This window comes from Hyperoodon ampullatus (assembly GCF_949752795.1).
Source record: "Hyperoodon ampullatus genome assembly, chromosome: 16".
In the NCBI taxonomy this organism is placed as follows: Eukaryota; Metazoa; Chordata; class Mammalia; order Artiodactyla; family Ziphiidae; genus Hyperoodon; species Hyperoodon ampullatus.
Window position 1 is genome coordinate 10599370 of NC_136929.1, and position 14839 is coordinate 10614208.

The following is a 14839-nucleotide window of genomic DNA, read 5'->3' on the forward strand; positions in this document are numbered from 1 at the left end:
AAAGAAAAGTTAAAAGACGTGTCTGTTTTTAACTTGACTCCTTCACCACTATTGGAGGTCGTGTCCTCACCTGGAATAGCTCCCACTGTTCTCCTTTAGGGTACAGTTTCTCCTTCTGGAATGGTGCTGTCCCCAGCCAGTCTGCGGTGTGACCTCCTTCCCCTGTCTGTCCCCTGTGTGGGAACCATGGTCGTGTGCCCTGCGACCTCACCTCTATTAAACTCTCTCCCAGATTTTCATTTAACTGGCAGGAGTGTCTGTGTTCTGCAGATAGACTGTAATAAGCTCCTTCAGAATCAGGACCACGCTTCACACACACGAACACACACAAGGTGCTAAGACCCAACAATGAATATTTATTGATTTTTCTTGGTTGGAAGAAGCAAAATGGTACCTGTTTTTTTTTTAACTTTGTAAACTGGTTCAACGACTATAAAAATGAGTTGCCTTATGGGGCTGATAAACATAGGATTCCCTTAAATCAATGTTTCTCAAGGATAATCCAGCGTCAGAAGCCCAAGGACTTCTGACTTGGTAGGTTGCATTTGGGCCCAGGAGAATCTACATGTGTCCCACGTGATTTTTCTGTCCACTCGAGTTTTGAAACCACGACGTAAAGCTGTTAATGATCACATCCTATAAACTCACAGCATAAATGAATAAGACTATCTAGCTCTTTTTCACTTGAGGTAAACATGTCTACTGTATAAACATTCCTAACAAGGCATTGGTGAATATTTATGTCGTGTCACTTTTCTTGCAGGTTTCTAGCCAGCATAATGCTGGAGCAAGAGGCCGGCGGCCTGCAGTTTTCAGGATGGCTGAGTGGGATGCCGATCTGGATCACATCATCCCGTCTTCTGTTCTTCCTCCTCTCTGGGCTAAGTTACTTGTGGGATTTGCTTCCCTCGTGTGTTTCGCACGTAGCTACGATGGAGACTTTGTCTTTGACGACTCTGAAGCGATTGTTAACAATAAGGTTCGTATCTTAATGTCTCTCTGGTAAACTGACATTAACCACTTGCCTACGTCCCAGTGATGCTCTGCATCGGTGTTGAATTATTCTCTACTGAACTTCGGCTGAGCCTTTGCCTGGGCCCCCATCGTGCTCTGGATTTCCCATCTCTTTTAGAGAGCGTCTCCTTGATTTAGGGCCCCTTTTATCACTGGCAGCAGGGTCTCCAAGCCCTGCCTAACCTCAAGCTTTACCCTGCCTGTGTGCCCTACATGAGGCCCCAGTCCACGCACGTATCAGAGAGACCGTTATTCTAAGATGACAAGGCCAGGGTTTTGCAGGGCATTGCAGACTATTTCAGGTTTTGTGACAGATTTCCAGAACTCTAGGCCAGAACAGTCGCCCCTCACACACACACACACACACAGATCATGCATTTTTCCCCTGCCGAAGGGGCATCCTCAGCAGCAGGCAGCGAGCTGGCTTCTTTGTCCTTCGCTGAGAGCATCAGGACAGCCTGCTGACAGCTGCGGAGGACCAGGATTTTGCTGCCCGCAGAAGCTGCAGTTCCTGCTCATTTCATGTTTGGAGACTCAGGTTTGCTGAGTTTGCAAAATCCCAGCCAGTTTTTGCTCACCAGTAGGCGCGGGGAAAATGATATTCTCCTTCACTCGCTGACTAGAGGTAGGGAAGAAGAAATACGTTTGTGGGCAGGGAAGAAAAAAGGTCTCAGCGAGCTAAAAGAAAATCAGAACAAGAACCTTGGAGGCAGGGAGAGCCCAGAGGAGAAAGAACGTGGAAGCAGCACAGGTTAGAGCCTTTGTGACGGTCTCACCACTCAGCAGATACTCTGTGTGCGCCTTAAGGGGCGAAGAGAACTTGAAGGAATTTACTCATCTCTTTCTCTAGTAGATGAAATTGTAGCATCTTTTTGTAACACTGTCCTCAAATCCTCCTAAAAGTTTGAAGTCATGGATTTCCCAAATTCGGAAAGAGTCGTTTTCATATTGAAAGTGTTGAGAAAAATTCTCTATGTAACAAACAGGTATTCTGTGGGCCGGGGAAGAGACGGTGAGGGGTAAGGAGATGACTGTTTTGCAGATATTTTATTTGTAGCATACTCTAAATGATTTTCTGATTTTCTGGATTTCGACGGCAGACTCCAGCCTTGTTGATGTGTATTTTGAATCCAAGTTCTTCACCTGTAATTTCCCTCAAGTTCACCCAGCAGTTTACTGCAGATGTTTCTGTTTCAGTTCTTTTTGAAGCAGTGCTTAAAACAAAAAGAAGTGTGTAGCTCTAAGCAACTATGTCACATGGGTGGCTTAATAGCTACAGAATTGCTTTTCTAACAGGCATATGAGGTTATGCCTTTATTTTTAAAATTCCATTTGTTGAGAGTTTCTTGACTCTTCCGCTCTTATAAAGTAGAGGATATATATAAAGTCTTAACTCAGGACCCATGTCAAAGAACTTTGGTGAGCGAGGCAGGGGAGACAGGAGCCGTGTTGTACATGAGATGCCCGGGTATGAGGTTGTAATTCTCTTTCCTTCCTGTGAGGAAAGGCAGATGAAGCCATTTTGTGGCCCTACATTGTCTTGGCAGTGTTTTCTAGAGCATCACACTGTGCCCCTTTGTTAACTTGCTAGCCCCCTTTCTTGCCTTTCCTGTTTAATGAAAGGCCCTCCTCTGTTCATTGGCACCATGCCTACAGTAATGTGAAACAGGCTGTTACTGGATTTTATTGGTGTTGAAGACTGTTTTCCAGATGCTTCCTTGTAGTGTTGAGTTGCCTTTTTTCATTGAGATGATGATTTTCTTTGAGACCGCGGAGTTAGCAAGAATTTCAGACACGACACATCTTTTCCATAAATCATTAGGAGGAAGAATTAACCTTTCTTGTTGTGGCGCGCCCTGCTGTGTGTAGGCTACACCTAATCAAATATTTAGAGCTTTGCTGGTGTTCATTTTCTGCTCAAATGGAGGGAAAGATCTTCCGCTGAATTCCTTCACAACTGAGCAGGTACTTCTGGGACAATGCAGAGGTACATGGACTTCCAACATGGTAATGGAGTAAACTAAGTTAGTGGGTGGATCCCACGACCTTCATGAAATATCAAATCAACTCTTAGAGGGAGGTCTGGACACTCAAGGCCTCTGAAGCTGATACCCAATGGAAGTGAAATTCACCCTCAAAGTGGGTGTCAGGTGACCAGCTCACCTCTGCTGCCTGTCCCCAAGCTTTTCCCTTTGAGTCATTAAGCTCCTCAGTAACAAATACTCACTGAATGCCAGTGTGTGTTGGACACTGGTTGCTCTCTTGGGCTGCCCATGATGATGTGACACACTTCTTCCATTTGGGGCCTTCTCCATCTTCAAGTACTTGTGAGCTGCGAAGACTGTCCAGTTTGGATGCAGACCCAGGTAAAGGCGCTCCTATCAGATACGCCCACCTGTTGGAGCCAGGAGCTAGTCATACAGAGAAGAGGGGTCTGCGGGCAGCCAGGCAGCCTCAGCAAGATGTTCGGCGGTCTGATTTGTTGGTGCCCTTCTGGCTGCACAGCCCCAAACTAGGTTTTCCAGCCCACCTGGGAGTCGTTGGGCCTTGTGATCTTTTTTAAGGCATTCCTTTTTTCACTTAATCAGAGTTGTTTTGGTTACTGCAGTGAAGAATCTTGACTGCTACACCATGCAGTGCTTATTACATCATAATTTCTAGATCCTAAAATATTCCTGTTTAATTGTGCTGTGAAGAGAAAATTAACATTCAGTTTTCATACCTACTGCAAGTGCCTTTCTTCTTGTTAAACACAGTTTAAGTAATCTAGTTTCGTATTTAAATGTAAAAAAAAAAGATTCATTTTAAAGTATCTGTAGTTCAGTACCAAGTTAAACTACCCTATACGGTAGGTATCATTTTAACATATTTAGTAATTTTTATCCTTAAAAATTAGATGGAGGGCTTCCCTGGTGGCGCAGTGGTTGGGAGTACGCCTGCCGATGCAGGGGACGTGGGTTCGTGCCCCGGTCTGGGAGGATCCCACATGCCGCGGAGCGGCTGGGCCCGTGAGCCATGGCCGCTGAGCCTGCGCGTCCGGAGCCTGTGCTCCGCAGCGGGAGAGGCCACAGCAGTGAGAGGCCCGCGTACCATAAAAAAAAAAAAAAATTAGATGGAAATTGTTTTTTCTGTAATTTTACTATCTGCTTAGCTCATGGTCAAAAATGGGAAACTTTAAAATCTATATGCTTACTCTTATGTTTGAACTGGGATGTTTTTGGTAAATTACCTTGTGTATTGGATATGAGAGAGGGTAATAGTGATCTCACTTAGCTATATGGTCCATTCATGCATTCCGCATGGATTGAGCACCTTCTGTGTACTCCCACCAAACGCAGGGAAGCCCAGGCCTCGAGGAGCCCCAGTCCAGTGGGGCAGACAGATAGGGGTCACATGATTATAAACTGTCCTGCAGCAGGTGCTGTGAGGACAGGCGCGAGATGCCCCAAAGGGAAGAGAATCGCATCAGCTCGAGAAGGTCGTAGCCCAGGGGCCGAGATCCGAAGAGCGGAAGCAGCTGAGGGGTGGCGGTCTGGGCAGAGACCTGCGCGCGCACAGCCTTGAGGTGGGCGGCAGCAGGAGTCGTGTGGGGACCCGACGAAGGCCAGGAGCACAGCACAGTCTGCGAGATGAGCCTGCAGAATTCAGCAGGAGCCAGGGCCCCGCACGCTGGCGTCCGTGTCAGGACGTCGGCTTTGTCCTGGAAGGGGAGGGTGGGTGGGGTGACACGATTTGCATCTTGGAGGGATTACTGGAGAACAGGCAGAGGGCGCAGTGCACCCACGAGGAGGCCTGTCTGGGTCCTGGGTGAGGGTGACGGTGGCTTGACCCAGGACTGGTGGGAGAGATGGAGAAGAGGGGACTTCCGCCCAGGGTGAGGGAGGAGCCCCGATCCCTCTTCTGGTGTGTTCCCGCAGGACCTCCGAGCAGAAACGCCCCTCGGGGACCTGTGGCATCATGACTTCTGGGGCAATCGGCTGAGCAGCAACACCAGTCACAAGTCCTACCGACCCCTAACGGTGCTGATTTTCAGGTGAGGTGCGACAGGACGGTGGTATGGGAGGGGCACCCAAGGCTTGTGCGTGACGTTGTACCAGGTGGTATGTGACAAGCTTCCTGGGTCAGTGGTCCAGAGCGACGTATAAGCCACTCACTCCGTGGGTCTCCAAGAAATACCTGCTAATTGCAGCCCTTAGGAGTTAGGTTGCAGGAGCGTGGAGAGAACGTGCCTGAGGAAGCATCGCTTTAGGGCGATGCTGCTCTGGCGGTGCAGACACTGACAGTGGAACCACACCGAGAAGATTAGCCTGGGTCTGGGCAAGGATAACTTGGCAAAGTGGTCCGTGTTTTTGCACAGTTCTTGGAGGTGGGACCCTTTGTGAGTGAATACTGAGGAAACAATATGTCAAGGCAACATGTAGCATCTAATGAAATTGAGATTTTTTTTTCATTATAAAAAACTAAGGTATAAATCCTCCTGTGACCACATCAATATGCAAAAACAAAGTGAAGCTTAAAACAGTCTCCCCACCCCCCATTAATCAGGGAGCTATTTGCGTTAAATAGATTTGTTCGTCTCACAAAAGTTCCCACGCGTAGCTCTTTCTTGGATACGTTAGGTACCTGTGTGTAGATCTCTCAAAGAAGCATGGAAATGATGAATTGGAACCACTGGTGATTGACAAGCAGCAGAAATAAGAATCCCTGACTAGGCTTCCCTGGTGGCACAGTCGTTGGGAGTCCGCCTGCCGATGCAGGGGACACGGGTTTGAGCCCTGGTCCGGGAGGATCCCGCGTGCCGCGGAGCGACTGGGCCCGTGAGCCACAACTACTGAGCCTGTGCGTCTGGAGCCTGTGCTCCGCAACAAGACAGGCCGTGATAGTGAGAAGCCCGCGCACCGCGATGAAGAGTGGCCCCCACTTGCCACAACTGGAGAAAGCCTTCACACAGAAACGAAGACCCAACACAGCCAAAAATAAATATACATAAAAAAACAGTGGTCCCCGACATTAAAAAAAAAAAGTGTTTAAAAAAAAAAAGAAGAATCCCTGACTGTAAGGAAGTAGCTCCATTGTCTGGAAGGCTGGTGGACAAACTGTCAAGGAGTATTTGCGGGGGGTGGGGACCGGGTGGGGTGGGGGGGAAATCAGTAAGTCACGTGACTATCTTGAATCCGGGTCCCTGTGGGGTAGCCTGAGTAATGTGTGGTCTGTTACATCTTCCTGGGAGGCAGTCTTGCCTTTATCGCACCTAAAAAACTGTCTAGCTTTCCTTTCGTATTTTCTGTCTCACTCCTCTGAGATGCCCTTATCTTACATTTTCCGCTCTGCAGTTAATTATGTTCTTACCTCTTCTCCAGCCTTCTTAGCTTGACAGGCATTATTTATCTTGACGCCACTTTCGTCAAGCTTGCACACTTTCTCTTCTCCCTTTAGTATTTTCACGCACCGGGGTTTTCCTTCAGCTGGTTCTCATTTTGTCGCGCGTGCTGCTGGACCTCTGGTGTGAACACCCTTCTTTCACTGCAGGATGAACTGCTATTTGTCGGGAGGCTTCCACCCCGTGAGTTTCCACGTGGTCAACATCCTCCTGCACGGCGGCATCTCCATCCTCTTGGTGGACGTTTTCTCCGTGCTGTTTGGGGGCCTGCAGTACACGAGTAAGGGCCGGAGGCTAAACCTGGCCCCCAGGTCATCCCTGCTGGCTGCCCTGCTGTTTGCTGTGCACCCGGTGCACACCGAGTGTGTAAGTATCGTCCGCCCACCACCTCTGCACTGGTGTAAGGAGGACAGGCCATCCACGTATCAGCTCGTTCCCTAAAACAGGCTTCCCTCGGATACTCGTATGGCTGTAGAAAGCCCAAGCTTTCAGACATTTGGAACGATGATTTGTAGGGCTAACAGGTCTCTCTTAGGGCAAACACAGGGTCCCCTATGGGCGAAGACTGTATAATGACCATGTGGTATGATCTCTGGTGATACTTTCTGTTTCCTTATATGACCACATTGTGAAGGTATGAATGTTGAGTCTTGCCCAGCTTTGGGGTCTAAAAACCAGAGTCTGAGATTACTTTTCTTCCAGGTTGGGTCTGATTCAACTTTCAGATGTTAGCTGAGAGCTTTATAACTTCCTAAATACTTTCTTATACTTAATATGATTGTCACCAAAACTCCACAGAATCAGCTGGGGCGGCATAACAATTTCCACTTTACAGAAGAGGAAGCAGCCTGGGAGGACAAATTAAGGACTTACCCAGGTCAGTCACGTAGCTGGGTGATGCAGGGATAGAACTTAAGATCCGGTCATCCGAGCCCGAGCCCAGGAGAGACCAGCATGCTTTGAGCTGACCTGGAAAGCGGGTCCCCGCGTCCTGCTGGGACTTGCTCCTGGATTCTCCCCACCTGGCTTCTCAGCCCATGTAGTCAGGCAGCTCCTGCTTTTAATCCGTTGAGCTGCTGCTGAATGTGTTCGGTGCAAACTCCGTTGGGATTTAACCAAACACTTGTGAGGTTTTCAGGAACCACCCTACCCCACCTCCATGGAACCCTTTGAAAATGTAAGTCCGCATGTTTGACTTTAGTGATTCGCTCTGTAAGTGTGAAGTACCTAGTATAAAATACCACACGGACCTTCTTGCTTCTCCACAGTAGATTTCTGCATTCGGTATGTATTTAAGTACCTGCATTTTGACCAGTTGCATTGAGCATCTTGAAGTCAGTTTCAAAATATTGGGCGGAATTCCTGCCTTTAGCATCTGATTTTGTTAATATTATGAAACTATCTGTTCTTTGGTATTAAAAGGATTGCAGGATTGTTCTCACAACCTCCTTCTAATATCTTACTACTTGAAAGCTTTTTTAAAAGTCTCATAATTTTTTTACTTCGGCAAATTCAGAGGACTTAAGGGATTGGAAACTATTGTAAAATAAATACCGATAGATAGATAGATAGATGATAGATAGATAGATTTGTGATCAAATTAGAATTTGTTTCCATGCAAGTTCTCTTTATGGTCTAAATAATAGTGTTGTGCACATTGATCAGAAGTAAGGGAATTTCTGGCAAAAATACTGATTTACTGTTTTGGTCCTTGTCTAATTTTGTATAATCCTAAAAAGCAAAATGAAATACTTGAATTGTTAACCAAAGAAATGTTTCTAAAATTCTGCTTTTAAATATGAGAAGTTAGTTGATAGAAAAATTTGAAATGCCGACAAGTATAACTGGATGTGTGCAAACACACACACACACACACACACACACACACACACGCACACATACACCCCAGCTAAATGCAACGTGGGAACATGTTAACCCAAGGGAGGTCCAGCTGTAGGAGAAAAGAGAATATCTGAAAAATGTCTTCATCTCTCCTCTCCCTCCTTTACATGAAAGCCATGCAAACTCAAATTGTAAGAAAAAGTTACGGGTCCTGGAACAATAGCATTTCTAAAACAGATCATTTGTATGTTCACCTTCCCTCGTTTTGGCAAATAGTCGGTATTCTGTTTTCACCCTCTCTATACCCTGCTGTTATTTCCCGCTCTACATTTAACCCACTTTAACAGTGAGCAAAAACCAGGCCCACCCAAGGAAACCCCAGAAGGAGAGTTCCTCAGAGCTTTCTGCGCCAGTACTGAGGAAGTGCCCTGTGCTCTGGGCTGTGGGTTGGATCACCAAGCGAGGGAGAAGAGCTAAGAGAGGGGGTTTCCTTCCCTCTTGTCTGTTTAGAGACCAGGATTGAGGCCCCAGGGAGTTGACACCAGTGTTATTGTAGGTTTTCCTTTTCCACCAAGCATTGGTGAAAATTTCCATTTGCTTGAATTCGGGTATCAAAGAGGGAAGCTCGGGTCTCCTTAATAACCCTGCCCATCCAATAAACCCAGAGTTTAACACTGAAGGAATCAGATGGTGGAACATCACCCCTTTCCCCTTCCCCTCATTCCGTCCACGGCCCCAGTGCGAATTGTTCCCTGTGGGGAAACTCCACCACCTCCTGCTGTATGGATTCAGGGAGTTGCAGGGACTTCTTTAGAAAACTCTGATGTGAGTGCTTCAGGTGATTTGTAAGAAAAAAAGTTAGCCTTTGTAAATAACTTTGCCTGAAAAGACATACGCAAATATCTGAAAAGAAAAATAAAATCTCTCCGTACCCATGCCCATTCCCCAGACAGTTAAACTCAGTGCCTCCTTGGGTAGCCTTTAAAATTTTTTTTCTATGAAATCTCTCTTTAATTACTATGCCAAAAATTCACTGAAGGACTAAATACTCTCTACTCTGAAACACTTGCCATACTTTTTAAAACTTGTTTTTCTTCTTGTCAGACGATGTGACGTACATTGCTTAAGACTTGGGAGTATCTTCAGTGAGCCAAAGGCAGACTGTTTGCTTTAAAATGAGTTTATGAAGTTTAAAGTTCATTTTAGTGGGAGTCTTATTTTTTTTTCAGGTTTAGTTGATTTACAATATTATATACGTTAGTGGGAGTCTTTAATGTACCTCAGCCACTCAGATAACAAGCGGTTTAGGCTGGCCTTTTGGGCCCCTATTCCTGGTGTTTATCCAAACCACTTCCCTCCCCCTCACTCAGTTCAAGAAACCTTGTTCCCTGACCCTCCCTGTCCCCCAGCCCCTGCTTCCTCGACCCCCTTGCTCTAAGGACCTTTTTGGATACACTTCTCTGGGTTGGCTTTGCTCACTTTATCCTCTGAAAGGCTTTGGGGTTCCCCGCCATCCTCAGGCCCTGTAGACAGCCACAGCTCCCACCCGTCTCTGGTCCTGATGGGGGGCCCAGAGCACCAACCACTCTCTCCATCACTCACCCCGGAGCTGCAGAGCCCGTACCTGCTTCACCCTGAGCTGCTGTGTCCTCTGTCCGCTGCTTTCTGCACGTCCCCCCCCGTACTGCCCCCACCTCCCAGTGTTTACAGAAGCATCTTTGGGATTCACGCAGCAACGGACAGTGACCCAGCACCCACTGTGTGCCCGGCTCTGTGTTGGGTCTCGCTGCATCCCCGATTTCACGGTGTCTCTGAGTGAGTGAGTTACAGGCCAGAGGATTCCAGAAATCTTATTACATAATCACTGCCTTCATGAAGTAATGTAACCCTCTGGCATGCTGGCATACTTGGCCCAGATCTGTTGAACCTTTGTTTGCCCTTAGCTTCCTTCCCGGGAGGTTGTTTCACGTGCGTGGCATTCACAGGTTGGACTCATCTGTCAGTCTTCTTAGCGATCACGTGACCCCCTGGGCTGCCACGTGCCCCTCCATCAGCAGTTCACCATCGGAATGGATGATTGCCTCAGAACGTCATATCTAACCAGCGTAGCAGGAAACTGCTCCTAAAAGGCATTCCTTTTAGCTATTGCTTGTAGACGCACCTGGGAATCGTATGTAAATATAGTACTTTTCATATTCATTGTATACTCCCTCATCTCCATCTGTAGGATAGTCTTTACTCTGTGTCTGACTTATCATATATCTCACTTTAAGAAAAGATGAACTTCCCAGCCCTTAAAGTGATACCTAGAGAATCACAGTGAAAGGTTTGACGTATGTCCCATCCAGGTGCTGGTTAGTCAAGAACGCCATGTAAACTAGACCAATACTCATGAGCGGAATTCTGGGTCTTTCGTTGCCATGAAAATCTTTAAAGCAATTATTGGAATAATCAGCTTCAAAGAGATGAAGCACAGATTTTATATTGCTTCATCGTCACTAAGGTGGAGACGGGAAGGACAGTCGTCGGATGTAGAAGATGGGGGGGTGGGGAAGAAATTGCATTCTTTTTTTCATCGGACTCATCAGCCACTTTTGAAGCGTTCTGCTTTCCAGGTTAACCCACTTCATTGGTTTTGGTCTGAAGGGAGGAAAACATGGCAGAGGCAGCTTTGAACGTTATCCCTGTGTCTTATTCTCTTTGCCTGATGACTTGTAACATGGACTTCCCACCTTTCCTTCATGTTTCCAATCAAGGTTTCTTTTTTAAATATCGTGCCCTTTGAGCTGATACCATTTTCCAGTTGAAAATTCGCCGTGGGGACCTGATCAGAGCAGAGGCCTCTGGAGCTGTGGGCGCAGCGTGCTGAGTCCCGTGGGCATCGCTGGCTGCGTGTGGCCCACAAAAGAACCTTCCCTGGGTTCGAGCCAACCCAGCCTTCCTGTGGAAGCGGCTGACCCAAGTCCTAGACCAAAAGTGAAAAGAAAATCAGTTGTCAGATCAGACCCCAGGGAAGCGTCACAGTTGCGGGGATTGTTTCAATAGATGGCCGAGTCTGATAAGGTTTTCGCATTCTATTTCTAAGGGGCTGTTTGTGTGTTTCCAAAGTTCTGTTGAAATGTTTTTTACAGACGTCTTTTCTTCTGCCCTTTTTAAGGTTGCTGCTGTTGTCGGCTGTGCAGACCTCCTGGCTGCCCTGTTTTTTCTGTTATCTTTCCTTGGCTACTGTAAAGCACTTAGAGAAAGTAAGCATGACATTTTGCCTTCTTAATTTTGCATCTTCTTCGTGTTTCTGTCCTGCTGAGTGGTGTTCTAACAGATGGGGAAATGTCGGTTTATATAAGTTTATCGCTTTGAAGGAATGTGGGTCAAAGATGTCAGCTCTTTTTAGTGATGTCTGTAACTCCATGGCTTTTTTAATAATACGAAGGCTTGTGCTTCCATGTTCAGAGTATTCAGGGGGCACCTTGTTGGGTCCTGAAACCCAGAGCTTCTGCTCTTGGTGCTGAAGCGGTTGTGATGGATTTTTGTGGTTTTTATTTCCAGCAAAATTGAAGGGGGAGGAAAAAAACGTAAGATTTTTTTTATTATTAAAACCTGTTGGCGAAAAACCTTGAAAACTGGTAAAATGTGTAGCTATGAATATGCCCCTGGACTGTGAGGTTCTTATTTTTTCATTGTTGCGTCCTTGATACTTACAGAGAAAGTCGCTGTTGGAAACAACAGAGTTGAAATGACCAGTTGTGTGTGTGTGGAGGGGAGGGGGGAGTTGCCTGGTTGTTAGCAGCAGTGCAGCCGTGCACTGATAGGGTTCCAGGAGAATCCCTGAACAGCTCTACTCGTCCGGGTTCTGATCCCCTCCAAGTCAGACCATACCTTCCAGAGTGCTTTGTAGTGGCAATTGGATACAGTACATTCAGCCTACATAGCATTTATACATGCCGGCCCCAGCAACGGTGTTATGCATTCAACTTCTGTTACAAAGTCAGTTCCTGACTGTAGAACTCTCCTTATATATCACAGTCAATTTATATTTGGGGGGAAGAGGGGAAGAAAAGGGAAGGTGAGAGGGATGATCCCTGTGGAATGCTCAAGCAGGGCCGTTTCAGCTGACACTGATGTACCTGGGTTTCCTTGAGTCTCTTCCACAGTATTTCTCAAAGCTTAGGTTCAGTCCCCTGCCAGGCCTTAATGTTATTGTTCATGTACTTGGATTCCTCCGGTAAATTGACGTCTTATTCATGAGGAAGGGCAGACCACTCCTTCAGGATTTTGTGTCCGCTGGGGCTGGTGAAGTGGGCTCACTCGGGGTTGGTAAACAGGGGCCCCTGAGCCAAATCCAGCCCCCAAGCTGACAATGATTTTTTCCGGTTTTAAATGATTGGGGGTAAAAATCCCACGAGAATAGTGTTTGGTGATGTATTAGAAGTTACACGAGGGCTTCCCTGGTGGCGCAGTGGTTAAGAGTCTGCCTGCCGATGCAGGGGACACCGGTTCGTGCCCTGGTCCGGGAGGATTCCACATGCCGCGGAGCGGCTGGGCCCGTGAGCCATGGCCGCTGAGCCTGCATGTCCGGAGCCTGTGCTCCGCAACGGGAGAGGCCACAACAGTGAGAGGCCCACGTACCGCAAAAAAAAAAAAAAAAAAAGTTACATGAAATTCACATTTCAGTGACTATATATGAAGTTTTATGGGAACATAGGCACATCCATTTGTTTTTGCAGAGTTAGGAGTTTCAGCAGAGGCCTCCTGGCCTGTAGAGCCTAACTGTCCTTTGCAAAGTTTGCCAACCCCTGGGACATGACAGACAGGTAACTGTCACCATCCTAGTGGTTCCAAAAGGTTTTTTAGTAAAGAGTAATAGGGAGTTCCCAGCAGGAAGTATTTTTACTTATGAAGGTAGATGTTTGCTGTTAATATAATAGTTGCCATTTATTGACTATCTACTGGCACATGTGTGCGTGTGTGTGTGTGTATATTTTTCTCATTTAATTATGTTACAGTCTTTAAGATAGGTTGACTTGCTTTCCCTGTTTTTCAGATGTAAGACTCAGAGTTTATGTAACTTACCCAGTATCACACAGCTATTTATGGCAGAACTGGGTTCACCTTTGAGTCTTAACTCACTTCAAAGCCAGCGCCAACTACATTGTGTTCTTCTGCTTCCCTGTACTCAAGGGACCAGCGAGGCAAGCCTGTCAAAACAATCTTTAAAAATAAATAGGAGGTCCATTCAATTCTATTAACGAATTGTTAAAATGTTAGGTGTAATAGTGCATCGAAGGTATGTGTTAAAAACAATCCCTTTCTTGTAGAGACACATGCTCTGAAATATTTATGGATGAAATGGTATAAAGTCTGGGATTTGTCTCAAAATAATCTGAGAGGAAGCAGGAAGCATGTTGGCATTTAGTTGAAGCCAGACTGGTCAGGAGTCAATGTTGAAGCCGAATGATGGAGACATGAGTTCCTGTATCAGCATCTCTACTTATATATGTTTTTCGCTCTTTACAAAAGGTGTTTTTTAAAAAGAGCAATAGATAACTTTTAACCCTTTATGTTTTTTCTACAAAAAGACTTAGGCAGGGCTGCAAACTCTTCCAGGACAGGCTGTACTGTTTTGATGTTCTAGGTATTCATAGTTATATACCTAGAACATCTGTATGAAACTATCCATAGTTTCCAAGGGTCGATTGGGAAGGGCCCCTCCTCCTTCCTGTCCTGGACAGCTGAACACAGGGCTCAGGTTGTATATCTCAAAGTACCTGTTCCCTCAAACCTGCGACTCTACTAAGACACAGTGCAAGGGTGACTCCAATGGGCCCACACCTCCATGCTCACTCAGGACTGGGTCATACCCACCCACTCCCCATCCTCTCTTATTATTATTATTTTATCATACCACCACTTTTTCCTGTGACTCATCATTTTTCTGATATGGCAGAGAGTTTGGGGACAGCTAAATAGAACAGCTTCAAGAACAGAAAATTGTGGGGGTAACTTTTCTTCCTGAGACTGAAAGTTAACTTAGCAATAAGGCATGTCCAGCTCTTCTGGGCTTGAAGCTCTTCTGGATCTCCCCACCTGTGATGATTGTAATACTCCCAAGAGACACACAACCCCCAGGGGTCTGGGGGTGGGAGATAGGGAATTGCACCAGCCCCAGCCGTTTCCATAGGTAATGGGAGAGGGAGCGGGTTCATTTACTTCTCACCATCGTATTCATTACAAACAGTGGTATTGTTTGCATTGTTATGGGTTTTTTTTTTTTTTGCATTTTATGTATTTGTATTGTTATAGTGTGTTCTTAAGATGGCAATTAAATCTGAATTTGCAGTTAGGTAGGATAACAACTTATCAGTAGTTGTATTTTTCTTGAAGAAAATTAAAAATTAAGTCTGTTGGCTTTTCTCCTAGACATCTCAAAAGTTTGGTGCAGTATCATTTTATTAATTTTAACATATCTTCCCTTAAAGTAAGTACTCCCTTATTCTGAATGGATTTCAAAGAAATCAAAAGAGCTTTTTGATTCTTTTGATCAAAAGAACGTACTAAATGTTGATAGATTCAGCGTTCAAACACACATCATTTAGGAGATGTAAT

The 14839-nt window shown here is 46.0% G+C and overlaps 1 protein-coding gene across 3 annotated transcripts in view; it reads left to right on the forward strand.

Moving 5' to 3' along the window:
* Window positions 1-778: 778 nt before the first annotated feature.
* Window positions 779-14839, forward strand: part of TMTC4 (transmembrane O-mannosyltransferase targeting cadherins 4) — a gene marked incomplete at its 5' end in the record, with an annotated part of 56941 nt that continues 42880 nt past the window's right edge. For 2 of the 3 annotated variants that reach the window (XM_079721792.1, XM_079721791.1), the window contains 4 exons: window positions 779-979; window positions 4932-5047; window positions 6544-6760; window positions 11394-11481. In XM_079721792.1, coding sequence (XP_079577918.1) covers window positions 818-979; window positions 4932-5047; window positions 6544-6760; window positions 11394-11481 — 583 coding nt within the window. The remainder of the gene's footprint in view (window positions 980-4931; window positions 5048-6543; window positions 6761-11393; window positions 11482-14839) is intronic. The other variant, XM_079721790.1, reaches the window with a different exon arrangement.